The 12,705-nt window shown below is 52.8% G+C and overlaps 1 protein-coding gene across 6 annotated transcripts in view; it reads right to left on the bottom strand.

The window, feature by feature from the left end:
* Positions 1 to 439: 439 nt before the first annotated feature.
* Positions 440 to 12,705, bottom strand: part of EGFL7 (EGF like domain multiple 7) — a 32,318-nt gene continuing 20,052 nt past the window's right edge. For all 6 annotated transcript variants that reach the window (XM_050926760.1, XM_050926759.1, XM_050926762.1 and 3 more), the window contains 5 exons: positions 12,196 to 12,291; positions 9,691 to 9,864; positions 4,805 to 4,869; positions 4,273 to 4,435; positions 440 to 1,588 (listed from right to left, as the gene is read on the bottom strand). In XM_050926760.1, coding sequence (XP_050782717.1) covers positions 1,566 to 1,588; positions 4,273 to 4,435; positions 4,805 to 4,869; positions 9,691 to 9,864; positions 12,196 to 12,291 — 521 coding nt within the window. In that variant the 3' untranslated portion in view covers positions 440 to 1,565. The remainder of the gene's footprint in view (positions 1,589 to 4,272; positions 4,436 to 4,804; positions 4,870 to 9,690; positions 9,865 to 12,195; positions 12,292 to 12,705) is intronic.

Raw genomic sequence — 12,705 nt, 5'->3', positions numbered from 1 at the left:
AGCGTCTATGTTCCTATGATTGGGTGGAGGGGCTGGTCATGTTCCCTACACGGTTGTTTGTACCCTCAGCTTCCTGCTGGACCCTGTTGCCCCCTGCAGTCAGAGAAGAGATGCTACTGCAACCCTTCCCCAAGGCTACCATGACTATGTTCCTCTTGCCATAGGCAGGACCAGGAAGTGGGGAGAAGTGTAGACATCTCTACCTGCAGCTTCCTACCTGGGGGTGTGCATTTACATCAAGTTGCACCTTGGTTGCAAGCAAAGGGAAGCTGCTATCCTCCCCAGCTCACCTCTGCTTCAGCAGTAAGCATGGCCTTAGGCTCCTATGGGTGAAGTCATGACATAGGGTAGAATAACAGCCCTAAACAACTGGATTCCACTGGGCCTCCTTCATGGCTCAGCATCTTGACCAACCAATGACAAGCCCATACCTGAGAGCTGTACAGGACATAACTTTAATACAAAAACTGCGCCACCCTACACAGTGCTTGGCTAATAGACCTCAAGTCTCTGGCTGTTTACAAGTAGGAAAGCGTTGTACCATAGAAGACTCATTAGTTCTCTAAAAACATTAGGATCCTTCCTCCAGCAGCCTTAAGCTAACCATGCAAAGAGGCATGAGCACTGCAGGCTTTGCCCACAGCAACCTGGCAATGTGCATCCGTTCCTACTTTAAATACAGCTGTTCTGCCACTCCTAGTTCCAGTCTGAGCAAAGCCTGGTTTAGCTGGCAAAACTAGCTGGTTATTTTGTCACATAGACAAGCAAGTGGGCCAGGTTTCAGTGTGTATATGAAGCCAATTTTTTAAAAAGCAAAGGGATTATCTCTATCCTCTTTCTCCTCCTCCTCCCCCACCCCCAGCATTTCAAAGGGAGAATGTATACTAGTTCCCTTCAGGGGAAGGTTTTAGTGACCAGATTTGACTTGGTCCATTTTGAATCTGTTTGAATTTCAGGCATGTGTAAAAAGGAGTTGGTGGAAAAGCCTAAGAGCAGAATCCAGCCCTCCTGTCTCCTCCCTGCTCTAATAGTGAAATAATGTGGGGTTAGGCAAAACTTTCCCCTGGGTGTTAGCAAGAGCAAAGTCTGACTATATAGTTCTCTAAGAACGTAGGCTTCTAAGCTAAATGAGCTGCTGCTTGCACAGCTCATTTCATGCTGCTGTACCACACGATTAATTGTTGGCCCAGGGTTTCACCTCACTTACAGTCACAAACAAATTAAGCACCACATGGTTTTGCTTTTAACAAGTCTCTTGTATGGCACTGGCTGATGCTGTGCCAGCTGGCCAAGTGCTTGGAAGAAAGTGTTATAACCCTAAGCATCTCATACAACTTTGCCATAACCTAAGTCCAATTTAAAATCAGTCTCCAAGCAGCTTAATTCTTCGAAAAGCACACTAGGGCCCTTCGTATCAAAATAAGCTCTTTATGGCTCCTTCCCATGTCGTGCGGAAGGCATCGTGGCCTCTTTCGGCAGGCTGGGTCAAGGGGTGCTGAGATAGGAAATCCAGGGTTACCAATTCACTCTGCTCCCAGCGTGAAGTGCTGCTCCTCTCATTATTATTAGCGTCCATTCTTACATGAACCTGAAACCAGACAATTCCAGAGCGAGTGTTAGTCAGGGCCAGTCTTGGTGCCAGTGGTTTTTGTATTAGTATAACTGCCTGGGTGTGACTGGACTTTATTTTTTAAATTGGCTGAGCTTGTGACCCTTTACGTGTTTTGACTGTAAAGGGATAACTTTTGACCAGCACAGTTGATCAAGTCCCAGATCTCAGGGAAGATCCTAGGTACTTATGGGTAGAACCCTTACACAGTCAGTCAGTCAGTCTGGGAATGAATTTTAAACCCAAACTTCTTATAACATCAAATGCAAAACTATTAAACCATAGCAAAAAAAACCTCCAAACCACCTAAAACCCTCCAGCTTCAACTAACATTAAGGGCCTTGTAAAAAGCAACAGAGTCCTGCAGCACCTTATAGACTAACAGGTGTATTGGAGCATGAGCTTTCATGGGTGAATCCCCACTTCATCAGACCCACAAAAGCTCATACTCCAATACATCTGTTAGTCTTTAAGGTGCCACAGGACTCTTTGCTGCTTTCTACAGATCCCCAGACTAACAGGGCTACCCCTCTGATAATTAAGGGCCTTGTTATTTGGCCTTCTATCCACAAAGCATTTAATCATTTATTGCTTCTATTCCACTCTCCAGAGAGCTCAGATTTGCAGCACACGGTACAAGTGGGGTATCCAAAAGTCACTCTTATCTCTGTGCTGTAGGGTAACCAAGCTATGACAGGCCTGATTCTAAACCAAGAACAGCTACATTTTTCTAGCTGTGGCTGCTGATTGCTTACCATTTAGACAGCCAAGTACACCATCCCTAGAGCAGTGCGGAAGCAAAACTGCCTACAACTGAAGCCTCTAGACCTCTTTTAAAAAAAAAAACTGGAGTCTGGCTGAGGATGGAGGGAAGAGAATTCCAGCCACCTTTCTAAGCCCTATTCAGGGCCAGGGTTTGCATTACAGATACTATTAGTTTCCATCTTAATTGTTCAACATTCTTGTTTTAAAAGGGGGAAAAAAATCCATCTGGCAGGATGTGGCCTGGCACAAATTAGTTACAGTTGTGAACTTTAAGCAGCATCACAAGATAGGGTGGAAATATTCCAGTTCATGGCTCCACATTCCAGTATTGTGCTGGTGCTAAGGATGTGTCCTTAAAAGACAGAGTGGACCTATTTCAAAAAAACTCACTACAGAGCAGTGCCTGTAACATCCCGCCACCCCCACAACAAATGTTTGTTTTTTTAGCAAATAACAGAAAAAGTTTTACCCCTTTATAAGAGGAACCAGCTGAAAATTGACTTTGTCTTGTAGGGCCTGTGTTCTTCTGCACATAAGCAACTAGATTGGAACTAGGTATACTGCAGGACTTCCTCTACCGTTTAGAGGCAGGGCAGCTAATCAGGAATTAAGCTGTATTGTTGCTGCACACCAATTCCTCAGTGGACAAATGATCGGGTTTCTCAGCAAGTTTGATCAAAAGCATTTAATGGAAAACAAAAGGCTTTCAAATGCAAAAGTTGTAAATGGCTGGCAAATTGCATACTAAAACAAAGCACTTCAAAATTGTAATGGAGAATAAAACATCATACTATCCCAAAGAGCAGTACTCCACTAATGGCTCTGTACATTGAAATTAATGCAGCTGTGTGAAAACACAAACCTCTACAAGGCTGTATGCTGAAATTCACAGCAAACATTATGTTGATACTTATTTCACCAAGCTGGGTTAATTTCCATGACCCCCACATTAGCTGGATAACTACAGCTGACACGAACATCTTGGTGGGAAATTAAGCCCCATGCCTGGTCTTTATTCAGCTAGTTATACTTTTTCAGGAGCCAAGGTTTTAATCAAATGCTTTTGTTCAAAGTTGTGGTGCAATTTTGCCTTTTCTAAACAGCACTGATTTGCTGCATTGCTGGAAAAAAAATGGCTTGTAGAATTCTAGGAGCAACTTTCCCCAATGTTCCCTGTACTCACCAAACTCACGTGGACTGTTAACTTTTGTATTGAGTTCTGATACTGCACCCACAAATCCTAGAATCTGAAGCAGTTTCTAATGTAGCTTCTTATGGCCCCTGAACAGCAGTGGCATGAAAAGGAGCTGAGATAGTATGTACCCTCGCCACTGTCCAAAACTATGTGATCTCCATGCAGCTGTTTATTATCTTTGGATGCTGCATGAAGGGATCAGATTCAGCACAAACAGCTCTGAAATGAAACTCCAGCTGTTTGTGACCATCTTTTATTAATTACAATCTGATGGTTTTGGAGTTGGCGTAGAAGTAGATTAACTGTGGCATAGACAAAACCGATCCAGTTTGTCTGCACAGGCATGGTATGTCTGCTGTTCTACTGCTTAGATCTGCTTTACAAGAGGGAAGCAAGCTGGCATTTGTACTTTAAATGGCCTGTTTTTTGTGTATTCCTAATGGGTAAATCAGAGCATGCCACCTGCTCCCCTCAAGTGAGGGACATGGCTCTTTGAAGTGTAACCCTAACGCCATGGTAGAACTGGGATTAGAATTCAGCAGCAGGACCGTGTCTGCCTTACAGAGCTGGTGTCTATGGCAGTGTCATTGTAATAGCAAAAGGTGCAGGGGGAGAAGAGAACGCACTGGTACAACCTCTAGCAATAACCAGAATCGAGGCCCTTCTCCTGGTTGAGCGCGGCCAAACTACCCTCACTACTTACATGTCTCCAGTCGCTCCTCCAGGAAGGAGATCTGCTCACTCAGGGACTCAATTCTATCCAGCTGCCGCAGGGAGTAGAACAGCTGGCTGATGGGGTCTGTGCTGATGTCATCTGCTGCGGATGGCATGAGGTTATGGAATGGAGCCAACAATAACTGGAGTTTCTTTTGAGAGAGAGAGAGAGGAGCTGTTAGTTTCCATCCCTCTCTATTACACTATCAGACCACCTAGCGTGACCTGCCAGCTGGTTAGGGGTAGTTGATTACTGCTAATAGGGCTCCTGGGGGGGAGAGTTGTCACATCATTCACTGCAATCAGTGGGCAATGCAGAGGGGAATGCTGATACCAGAAGCCAAGACTAGATTAGGTGGCAAAATTAAAAACAGAGCCAGCGAAGGGCAAAAATTCCAGATGTGAACAGCTGTGCAATGCACTGGAGCCAAATACTCTAACTCTGATTTAAAAGTGCATTGAAAAAAAGGCTGAAGTACAAGCGCCTGCATCTCTGGCTGCACTCGCTGACGGGAGCTCACCTGCTCCAGCACTTCCACCCGGCTGCGGAGGGCTTGCACTTCTTCCTTCATTTCACTGGAGCCGCCTGCCAGGAGCAAAACACCACAGGACTTAATAAAATTCCTTAATGTGACCGTAACAGAGGGGTAGCGGGTTAGTCTTGATCTGTAAAAAGCAGCGGAGTCCTGTGGCACCTTATAGACTAACAGACGTACTGAAGCATGAGCTTTCGTAGGTGACATGCAGCCGACGAAGTGGGGACTCACCCATGAAAGCTCATGCTGCAATACGTCTGTTAGGCTATAAGGTGCCACAGGACTCTTGGTTGCTTTTTAAAGTGAACCATCATCCTCAAAATGGGCTGTGATGGCAGAGCGAGGCTGCTATCTCTCAGGTGCAAAAAACCCAGGAGCCCCTAGCAGGGCGGAGTTGGGGTGTGTACTGAGCCCCCTGGCAAATTTCCCAGCCAGCCTGGGAAAACCTGGCCACGTGCCACTGCCAACCCTGGGGGGAGCAGCAGCCGAAGGGTTAACCCAGAGGTCTGCCTGACAGTGAGGGAATGAGCTGGCTGTTCCCTGCCACCCCACGTGCCACACACACTGACATGCTTGTTGAGAGCAGGGGGCTCCCTTAGCAGTTCATTGAGCAGCTGCAGGAATGAAAACAAGGGACAGCTCAGGCGTCCCCCCCATCAATCTACGTACTAGCTAGAAATCCCTGCCAAGAGTTTACCAGCAGCCCCCCACTGCCTCAACTAATCCAGGAACTATGGAAAAGGGCTTGCACAGTAATGACCAGCCAGGACACCAGTGGCTGATTGAATACACACCGCTGCCCTCAGCTGAGCCACTGAGGAGCGCCACTGACTGACCCCCTGTGAGCTAATTAATCTGCCCTTATTCTGAAACCTTTCTGCCCTGGGACTAGAAGAGCTCTGCACCGTGTGCTTGCATAACCTTGGCTTTTGAGATTCTTACTTCTGGAAGGTCTTAGCTGTGGGGTGGGCTGCAAGGCAAGGTCTCAGTCATGCATGAACGTGCCTTCTGCATGCTTGGCCCTTCTACGCTCCTGAAAGTGGGTTTGTTGTACAGGGGGACCAGGGGGGAAACTACTCTCATCTTATGACTCCACTGACTTCTCTGGGGTTGTGCAGTTGGATTGTGCAAAGGGTTGGCCCTTTGATTATTTTTTTTCCAGAGATTCACCAGTCTGGATCCTCCATCTGGTGAGGATCTGGCCTAAACCAGGCAACCAAGCTACTAGTATAGTCAAGCAATGCCGGTTCCTACTGAAGAACGTGGTCTTTGCAGTGTAGCAAACCACAAGGCACAGGAACACAGAAAGCTGGCCAAGCCCCAGCCTCTGACTCTAATCCTGATGGGCACATTACCCCACAAACTACAACCAGCCTTTGTTCCTCAGGCCTCCTCAGGCTTTTCCCCTCACTGGGTAGCACAGCATGGGTCCAAAATGTGTGTGCTTGTGGGGGAGGAGGGGAATTACCTTTGTTCTGAACAGGAATGAGATGAATGTTTAGAATTATTGTCTGGCTGTAACTAAGCTAGCCCTGGAGTAACCTGTGTTTCCACCAAAGGGTATTAAGAGACGGCCGTCAGCCACTGCCACTTTTCCTTAGAGATGCTCAGGTGCCAAAGATATTTAAAAAGTGATTTGTTTTCATTCCTTGGCTTTGGCAGGATTTCAAAGGGCAGTTTGGGGACTGCGCTCCACAGGGCCCTAGAGCTGCACTCCTCTAGCAAAGCAGGCATGGTCTGACACCCAGCACACAACAGTGGGCTACAGCCAGATGCAGTTAGCAAGGGGAGGCCTCATTACCCCGGGCTAGCAATTGTCCTTGTGCAGGGCCCTGCTTTCACTTAATGAGCTCGCTGGAGACTTCTCCCCATCCGCAAGACCCAAACAACTGGCCACTGATGGTCTGCTGAAGGGAGCAGGTGTTGCTAGGCTGGGCTGTGGTCAGGGCCAGCCCTAAGAGGGCCCCGCACCCAAGCCCCAGTACGGCGTACCAGCAAGACCCCATGCGCTGTACCGGGGTGGCCCGGCTTCCCCGGGGGCAATTTAAAGGGTCTGGGGCTCCCAGCAGGGGCTGGAGCCCTGGGGTAGGGCTGCGGGGCTCTGGGGGCTATTTAAAAAGTCTGGGGCTCCCAGGGCTCCCTCAGCTATTTAAAGGGCTGGGGCGGTAGAATCAGGGGAGCCCCGGGCCCTTTAAATAGCCCCCAAAGCCCTGGGGTAGTGGGGGGCTCCGGGGGCTATTTAAAGGGTCCCGGGCTCCAGCTGCCTTTGCCACCCCGGTCCTTTAAATAGCCCTCGGAGCCCCGCCCCTTCCCCAGGGCTCCTGCAGCTATTTACAGGGCTGGGGCAGTAGTACCTCCTGTACCTGCACCCCTTGCCCGCAGCCAGCCCCTGCTGCACCCCCTGCCCGCACCAGCCCCACACCCCCTGCCCCCAGCCAGCCCCTGCCTCCAGCCCCGCACCCCCTGCCCTGCCTGCAGCCAGCCCCACACCCCCTGCCTGCAGCCAGCCCTTCTCCAACCAGCCCCTGAAACACCCCCTGCCCTGCCCACACCAGCACCTGCCCTGTCTCCAGCCAACCCCTGCTGCATCCCCCTGCCTGAAGCCAGCCAGTCCCGCACTCCTCTGTCTCCAGCCCTGCCAACCCATGCCGCACCCCCCTGTGGCCCTGCCTGAAGCCACCTAGACCACCCCACACTGCCGTCTCCAGCCAGCCCTGCACCCCTTGCCCTACCTGCAGCCAGACCCTACCTCCAGTCAGCCCCTGCCCTGCCTTCAGCCCGCCCCATGTCCATTGGTGCCCTGCAGTTCCCAGGGCAGTAACCCTGCACACCTGCTTCAATGAGGGGGGCAGGGAGCAGCTGGGACCCACACGTGCACACCTTAGGGTGACCAGACAGCAAGTGGAGGGTAATAGGATCCTATATAAGAAAAAGACCCAAAAATCGGGACTGTCCCTATAAAATTGGGACATCTGGTCATCCTAGCACACCCCCAGGGAGTGGCGGGACCCACACATGTAAAACAGAGCTCATTTCTAGTTCAGGCCCATCTGTTTTAAAAAGAACATCCGTGGTTTCCCAGACATGTCAGACTTTTGGTTCTTAAATCGCCATCCGGGAGGAAAATACGGACATAGCATCACCCTATTGGTACAAAATATACATACTGTGGCACATCCCTTAAATCAGAACTTTTTATAGGGAACCGGTTGCTAAGAAATGAAAGGCTTTTTTTTACATTTTTGTTTGTTTAGTTATCCCTGCCGGGGCCCCGCCAAAAATGTTCGAATTGGGCCCCGCACTTTCTAAAGCCAGCCCTGGCTGTGGTATATGCATGGTGTGTCCTACCCTTCCATGGGCTTGGATGACAGCAACGCCGTCAAACCGGCATAGCTCCACTGACTTCAGGGGGGCTGTATCGACCCATGCAAAGAGGAAAATGGCACCTGCAGCCTGCCTAGAGCACCGTCCTCCGCGCTGCTTCTGTCCTCAGGGCTGGGCAGCTGGCGTAGCAAAGAATTTGCTCAAGAGGGCAGGACTCTATCCCATTCAGCCCTCTGCCTCCTGCATCGCTCTAGAGAGAAACCGGGGCAGGGGGTGGACCTGTGCACCTTGTACCAAGGCAGAATTAGTGATAAAAAGGCTATGGGGTTGTCACGGAGGTCACGGCAGTCACAGATTCCGTGACTTCTTCGGCTTCAGCACCCCTGCCCTGCAGCTGGAACCTGGCCCATGCGCTCCCCTGCCCCGGAGCTGGGGCTGGAACTGGGGCTGTGGGCCCCTGCCCCACGGCTTCCACCGGGGGCTGCAACTGGGGCCGTGTTCCCCGTCCTGCAGCTTCCACCGGGGGCCAGGGCTGTGTGCCCCCCTTGCGGCTTCCCAGGGCTGTTACACCCCCCTCCCGCCCCGTGGCTGTGGCCAAGGCTGTGCGCCTGTGGCTGGACCTGGGACTGTGTGCCCCTGCCCCTCCGGCTGCCGCCAGCTCCAGAGCCAGGGCTGTGCGCTTGCCCTCCCATGGCAGCAGCCGCTGGATCCAGGGCTGTGACCCACCCCACATGGCAGTGGGGCTTAGACTGTCAGCCCCCCTTCCCCATCCCCCAGGACTCCAGCTGTCATTCCTCCCCCTACTTTGCCCTGTCCCCTGGTTATTTTTAGTAAAGTTACAGACAGGTCACGGGCGCCCGTGAATTTTTGTTTGCTGCCCGTGACCCATGCATCACTTTTACTAAAAATAACCGTGACAGACTCTTAGCCGTATTGCGAAACTTGCTGCAACAGCCCAGGAGGAGATGGCAGGGATGGCCCCGATGCGGGAAAGGGCTCGGGGGAGGAGAAGGCAGAGGGGGTAGGCCGCGGGGATCATATCCATGGCCATACGCGCCGGCGCAGCCCTTCCGCCCGTGTGGCTCCCGTCTGTCGCCAGGGCTGGCCGCAGCGCATTATTACTCACGGTACGAGTTTGAAGTGTCACAGCGCGTACCAAAAGTAATAATGGGCCGGCACCAGCGTCGCCGCCACGCCCGTCCTCGCGGCGCTGGAGTCACACGCAGAGAAACGATGACGTTGGGCTGACCCAGTTGTCTCCCCGCTGGCCACTGTGTCTCCGGCCCGGCCAGTCGCTGGCTTCCAAAGCCCCTAAAGTCCCGCCAGCTGCGGGGGGGTCTGACCCAATAATCAGTTAAACCGCACGGCAATCCATTATCCCCATTTGACAGCCAAGCCACAGAGTCACATGTCAGAATCGAATCCTGGCCCCCAGACCCCTGCTCCAGCGCCTAGAGCCCCCTACTGCCTCGCACCCTTTGGGGCAGGCTATGCAATTACCATTCAGCAACGTGCCCCAGGACTAGCTCCAGCCCATGCTGTGCTACCTGATCGGTTGAGGGCGGGGGAGGCCTCCGTCTCAGTGGGTGGGTCCGAAGCCTGGCATGATTTCCCATCGGCGGAGAGCCTTTGCCCAGCCCGACAGGCACATCCGTAGCTCCCAGGCGTGTTGGCACAATGCTGGCTGCAGCCGTGGCTCGGGCCAGCGCATTCATCCACATCTGAAAGCACAGGGGTAAAGTCACAGGCTCGGGTCGGGGGTGGACCACCAGGGAGCAGCCTTTGTGAAGCCAGGGTTAGCACAGAGCATGGCAGATTGACACCACCAAGTCAGACATGGGCCCCTCACCAAGAGCATACGTGGGACGGCTAGGACGGGAGAGCCGTCAGCCATCCCTTGTGGGACGGCTTAATCCAGGCCACAAGCTGGGGAGACTAGTGCGGTGAGGGCAGGTTGAATTAGTTGGGAGCTGGAGAGAGAACCCCCACAGCGTCTGGCTGTACCCAGCTGCCCGAGTAAAGACTCTCCTTTGCTGTCAATGCAGCCAGCTCGGGGCTCGCTTCTAGCAGGAGCTAAACTTCATGGCCCTAATTCGTCACTGTGTTACTCCTGTTTTCCACCATGGATACTAGACCAGGTAAAACGGGAGGAGCCGCGTGACGCATCAGGCCCGGGACGTCTAAAAAGGGCAAAAACAAAGCCCCTGATCTGAACGCTCCCTAATTCTGGAGCTGGAGCCAAACGCTCCCCGATTGGGTGAGCGCTGTTCAGTGCTGGTTCCAGGGGGTGGGGGCACCACATGTGCCAGGCCATCCCCGGTGAGGTGCTATCAGCCTTTCGAGTGTGTGTGTGTGTGTGTGTGTGTGTGTGTGTGTGTGTGTGTGTGTAGCCCAACAACCTCGCCTCACACAGGGGGGGTATTAACGCCATGCCCACAAAGTGACATGAACGACAGCCCCCTCCTGTGCCTGGGTGAGTCTGTTCTAGGCACCAGGAAAATCTCTCCAACCCTCGAGTGACCAGATGTCCTGATTTTATAGGGACAGTCCTGATTTTGGGTTTTTTTTTTCTTATATAGGCTCTTATTACCCCCCGCACACACACACACACCACACACCCCTGTCCCAATTTTTCATACTTGCTGTCTGGTCGCCCTAGCTGGGATCCAAGCTGTCGCTACAGCCTGCCAGTGAGTCATGCCTAGCCAGTGTTTCAACCCCACACATATGCACTGGTATTACAAATGTGCCAGATCCTCAGCTGGTGGAAATCAGTGCCACTTCACTGGCCTCAAGAGAGCTGATTTATACCCGTCAGGCATCTGCCTCCAACCACATATTGGACTCACTGGGCCTCTCAGTTAGCCTGGGACAGGTTTTACACCATTCGAATCCATAGTGACTCCTGGAGAGAACCAGAAAGGCTGCGACAGGCCTGAATTCCTGGGTTGGGGCTGGGCAGGCCTATGCATGCGCCCCAGGGGTGTAACATGCCCCCAAAATGAGGCCTCTCGAATAAAGTGAGCAGGAAAGGGCATTTAGGGACAGATTCTGAAGCGGTGTAAAGCAGCAGAGCCCGTAACGTGATGGGCGGGCGCGTCTCCCATTTAGCCCCGCTGAGATGAAATGGAATCCAGTCTCAGCCCTGAGCGCTAGCAGGGGGAGGGAATGGAGGGAAGGCCTCCCACAGCTAGCGCCCCCCAAAATCCACCGAGCAGCCCAAATGCGTTACCCCAATCTGCCAGCTACACGCTAGCTTCTGCCTCCCTCTGCTGGGTTAACAGCGTTACGCCATCCAAACCCTTTGGCAGGCTTTGGCCCACCCCCTGCCTGCTGGTCTGTGGGAGCTGTGGGCATAAACAACAGCCCCTCCATAGCCCCAGCCAACCCCTCCAGTCCTTTGCTGTCAGTGACCTGCCCCAAGTCACCAGTGCCAGAGCCCAGATCCGCGAGCCAGTCTCTCCCCAAGCTCTGCCCATGAGCGACAATGCCCCGCCCCTGGGAAGGCAGCCAGCTCACCAAGCAGGAAGCAGGTGGGTCTTTTGCACAAGCACCTGACCTGGCCATCGGTGAAGCACAAGGGCAAGGGCAGCAGAAAGCTGCTGAAGATTTCTGATGGCCCATTACATGCCGCGTCGGGTGCAGAGCTGACGCCCTGCGGAGGCAGCGCCCACGTATCACGGGGGCTGACCCAAAGCATGGAATGGAGGCACCACGCAACTGGTGTCACGGGTTGGGTACACACGCTGGGTCCTGTAAAGAAGCTCTGACAGCTAACAGAGCATGGAGTTACTCTCTCAGCCCATGGGCCTGGCACTCTGCCAGCGCACGGCTCACGTTCACTCCCTGCTGAGAACCAACAGAGGAAACCATTAGGCCTAGGTCCCCTTCATGGTGCCACTGGACTATCCAGGAGATTGTTAGCTACTGCAAATCACCTGTGACAAGTCACCTGCTTTATCTCGCCATCCCCCACCGCGCTCCCATCGCCCCGGCAAAGAGAAGCCCAGGGGAGATACTGAAATACAAAACAGGGGAACCAGAGCTGTTACCTGTCTGGCAGGATTTCCCCATCCATCCTGGGGGGCAGGTGCATCTGTCTGGGGCTGAACAGCTCCCGCCGTTTTGACAAGGCAACCTGCAAATGGCTGTAAAACAATAACACACCATCACAATGTTGCCGAGGAAAAAGTCCGGGCCTCCCGCCACACGCAGACGCGCACGTGCGCCCACCATTGCAGATTCCTGCTGTCGGGAAGATTTTTATTACACAGGCAGGCGCCTTCTGAGCTCCTGGCCTGGCCTTTGTGCTGAGCACTGCTACAGAATGTTCCTGGCCGCCAGCAGAATTCGGGCGAACGTTAAAGGGGAGCGAAAACGTGGGGCCGGAGCCTCAGCTGGTGTCAATACCCATAGCTCCATTTATGTCAGCGTAGCGCAGCCCCTTGCCACCAGCTGAGGACCCCACCCCGGGAATGCACCAGCCTCCATGTGACTCAGATCTGTATTACGCTCAGCATGTGGCACTCCTGACGGGCGCTCTGCATGAGACAAGTGGTAGA

This window comes from Gopherus flavomarginatus, chromosome 17 (assembly GCF_025201925.1).
Source record: "Gopherus flavomarginatus isolate rGopFla2 chromosome 17, rGopFla2.mat.asm, whole genome shotgun sequence".
NCBI classification, from domain to species: domain Eukaryota; kingdom Metazoa; phylum Chordata; order Testudines; family Testudinidae; genus Gopherus; species Gopherus flavomarginatus.
This window is presented reverse-complemented; position numbering and strand designations above follow the sequence as displayed.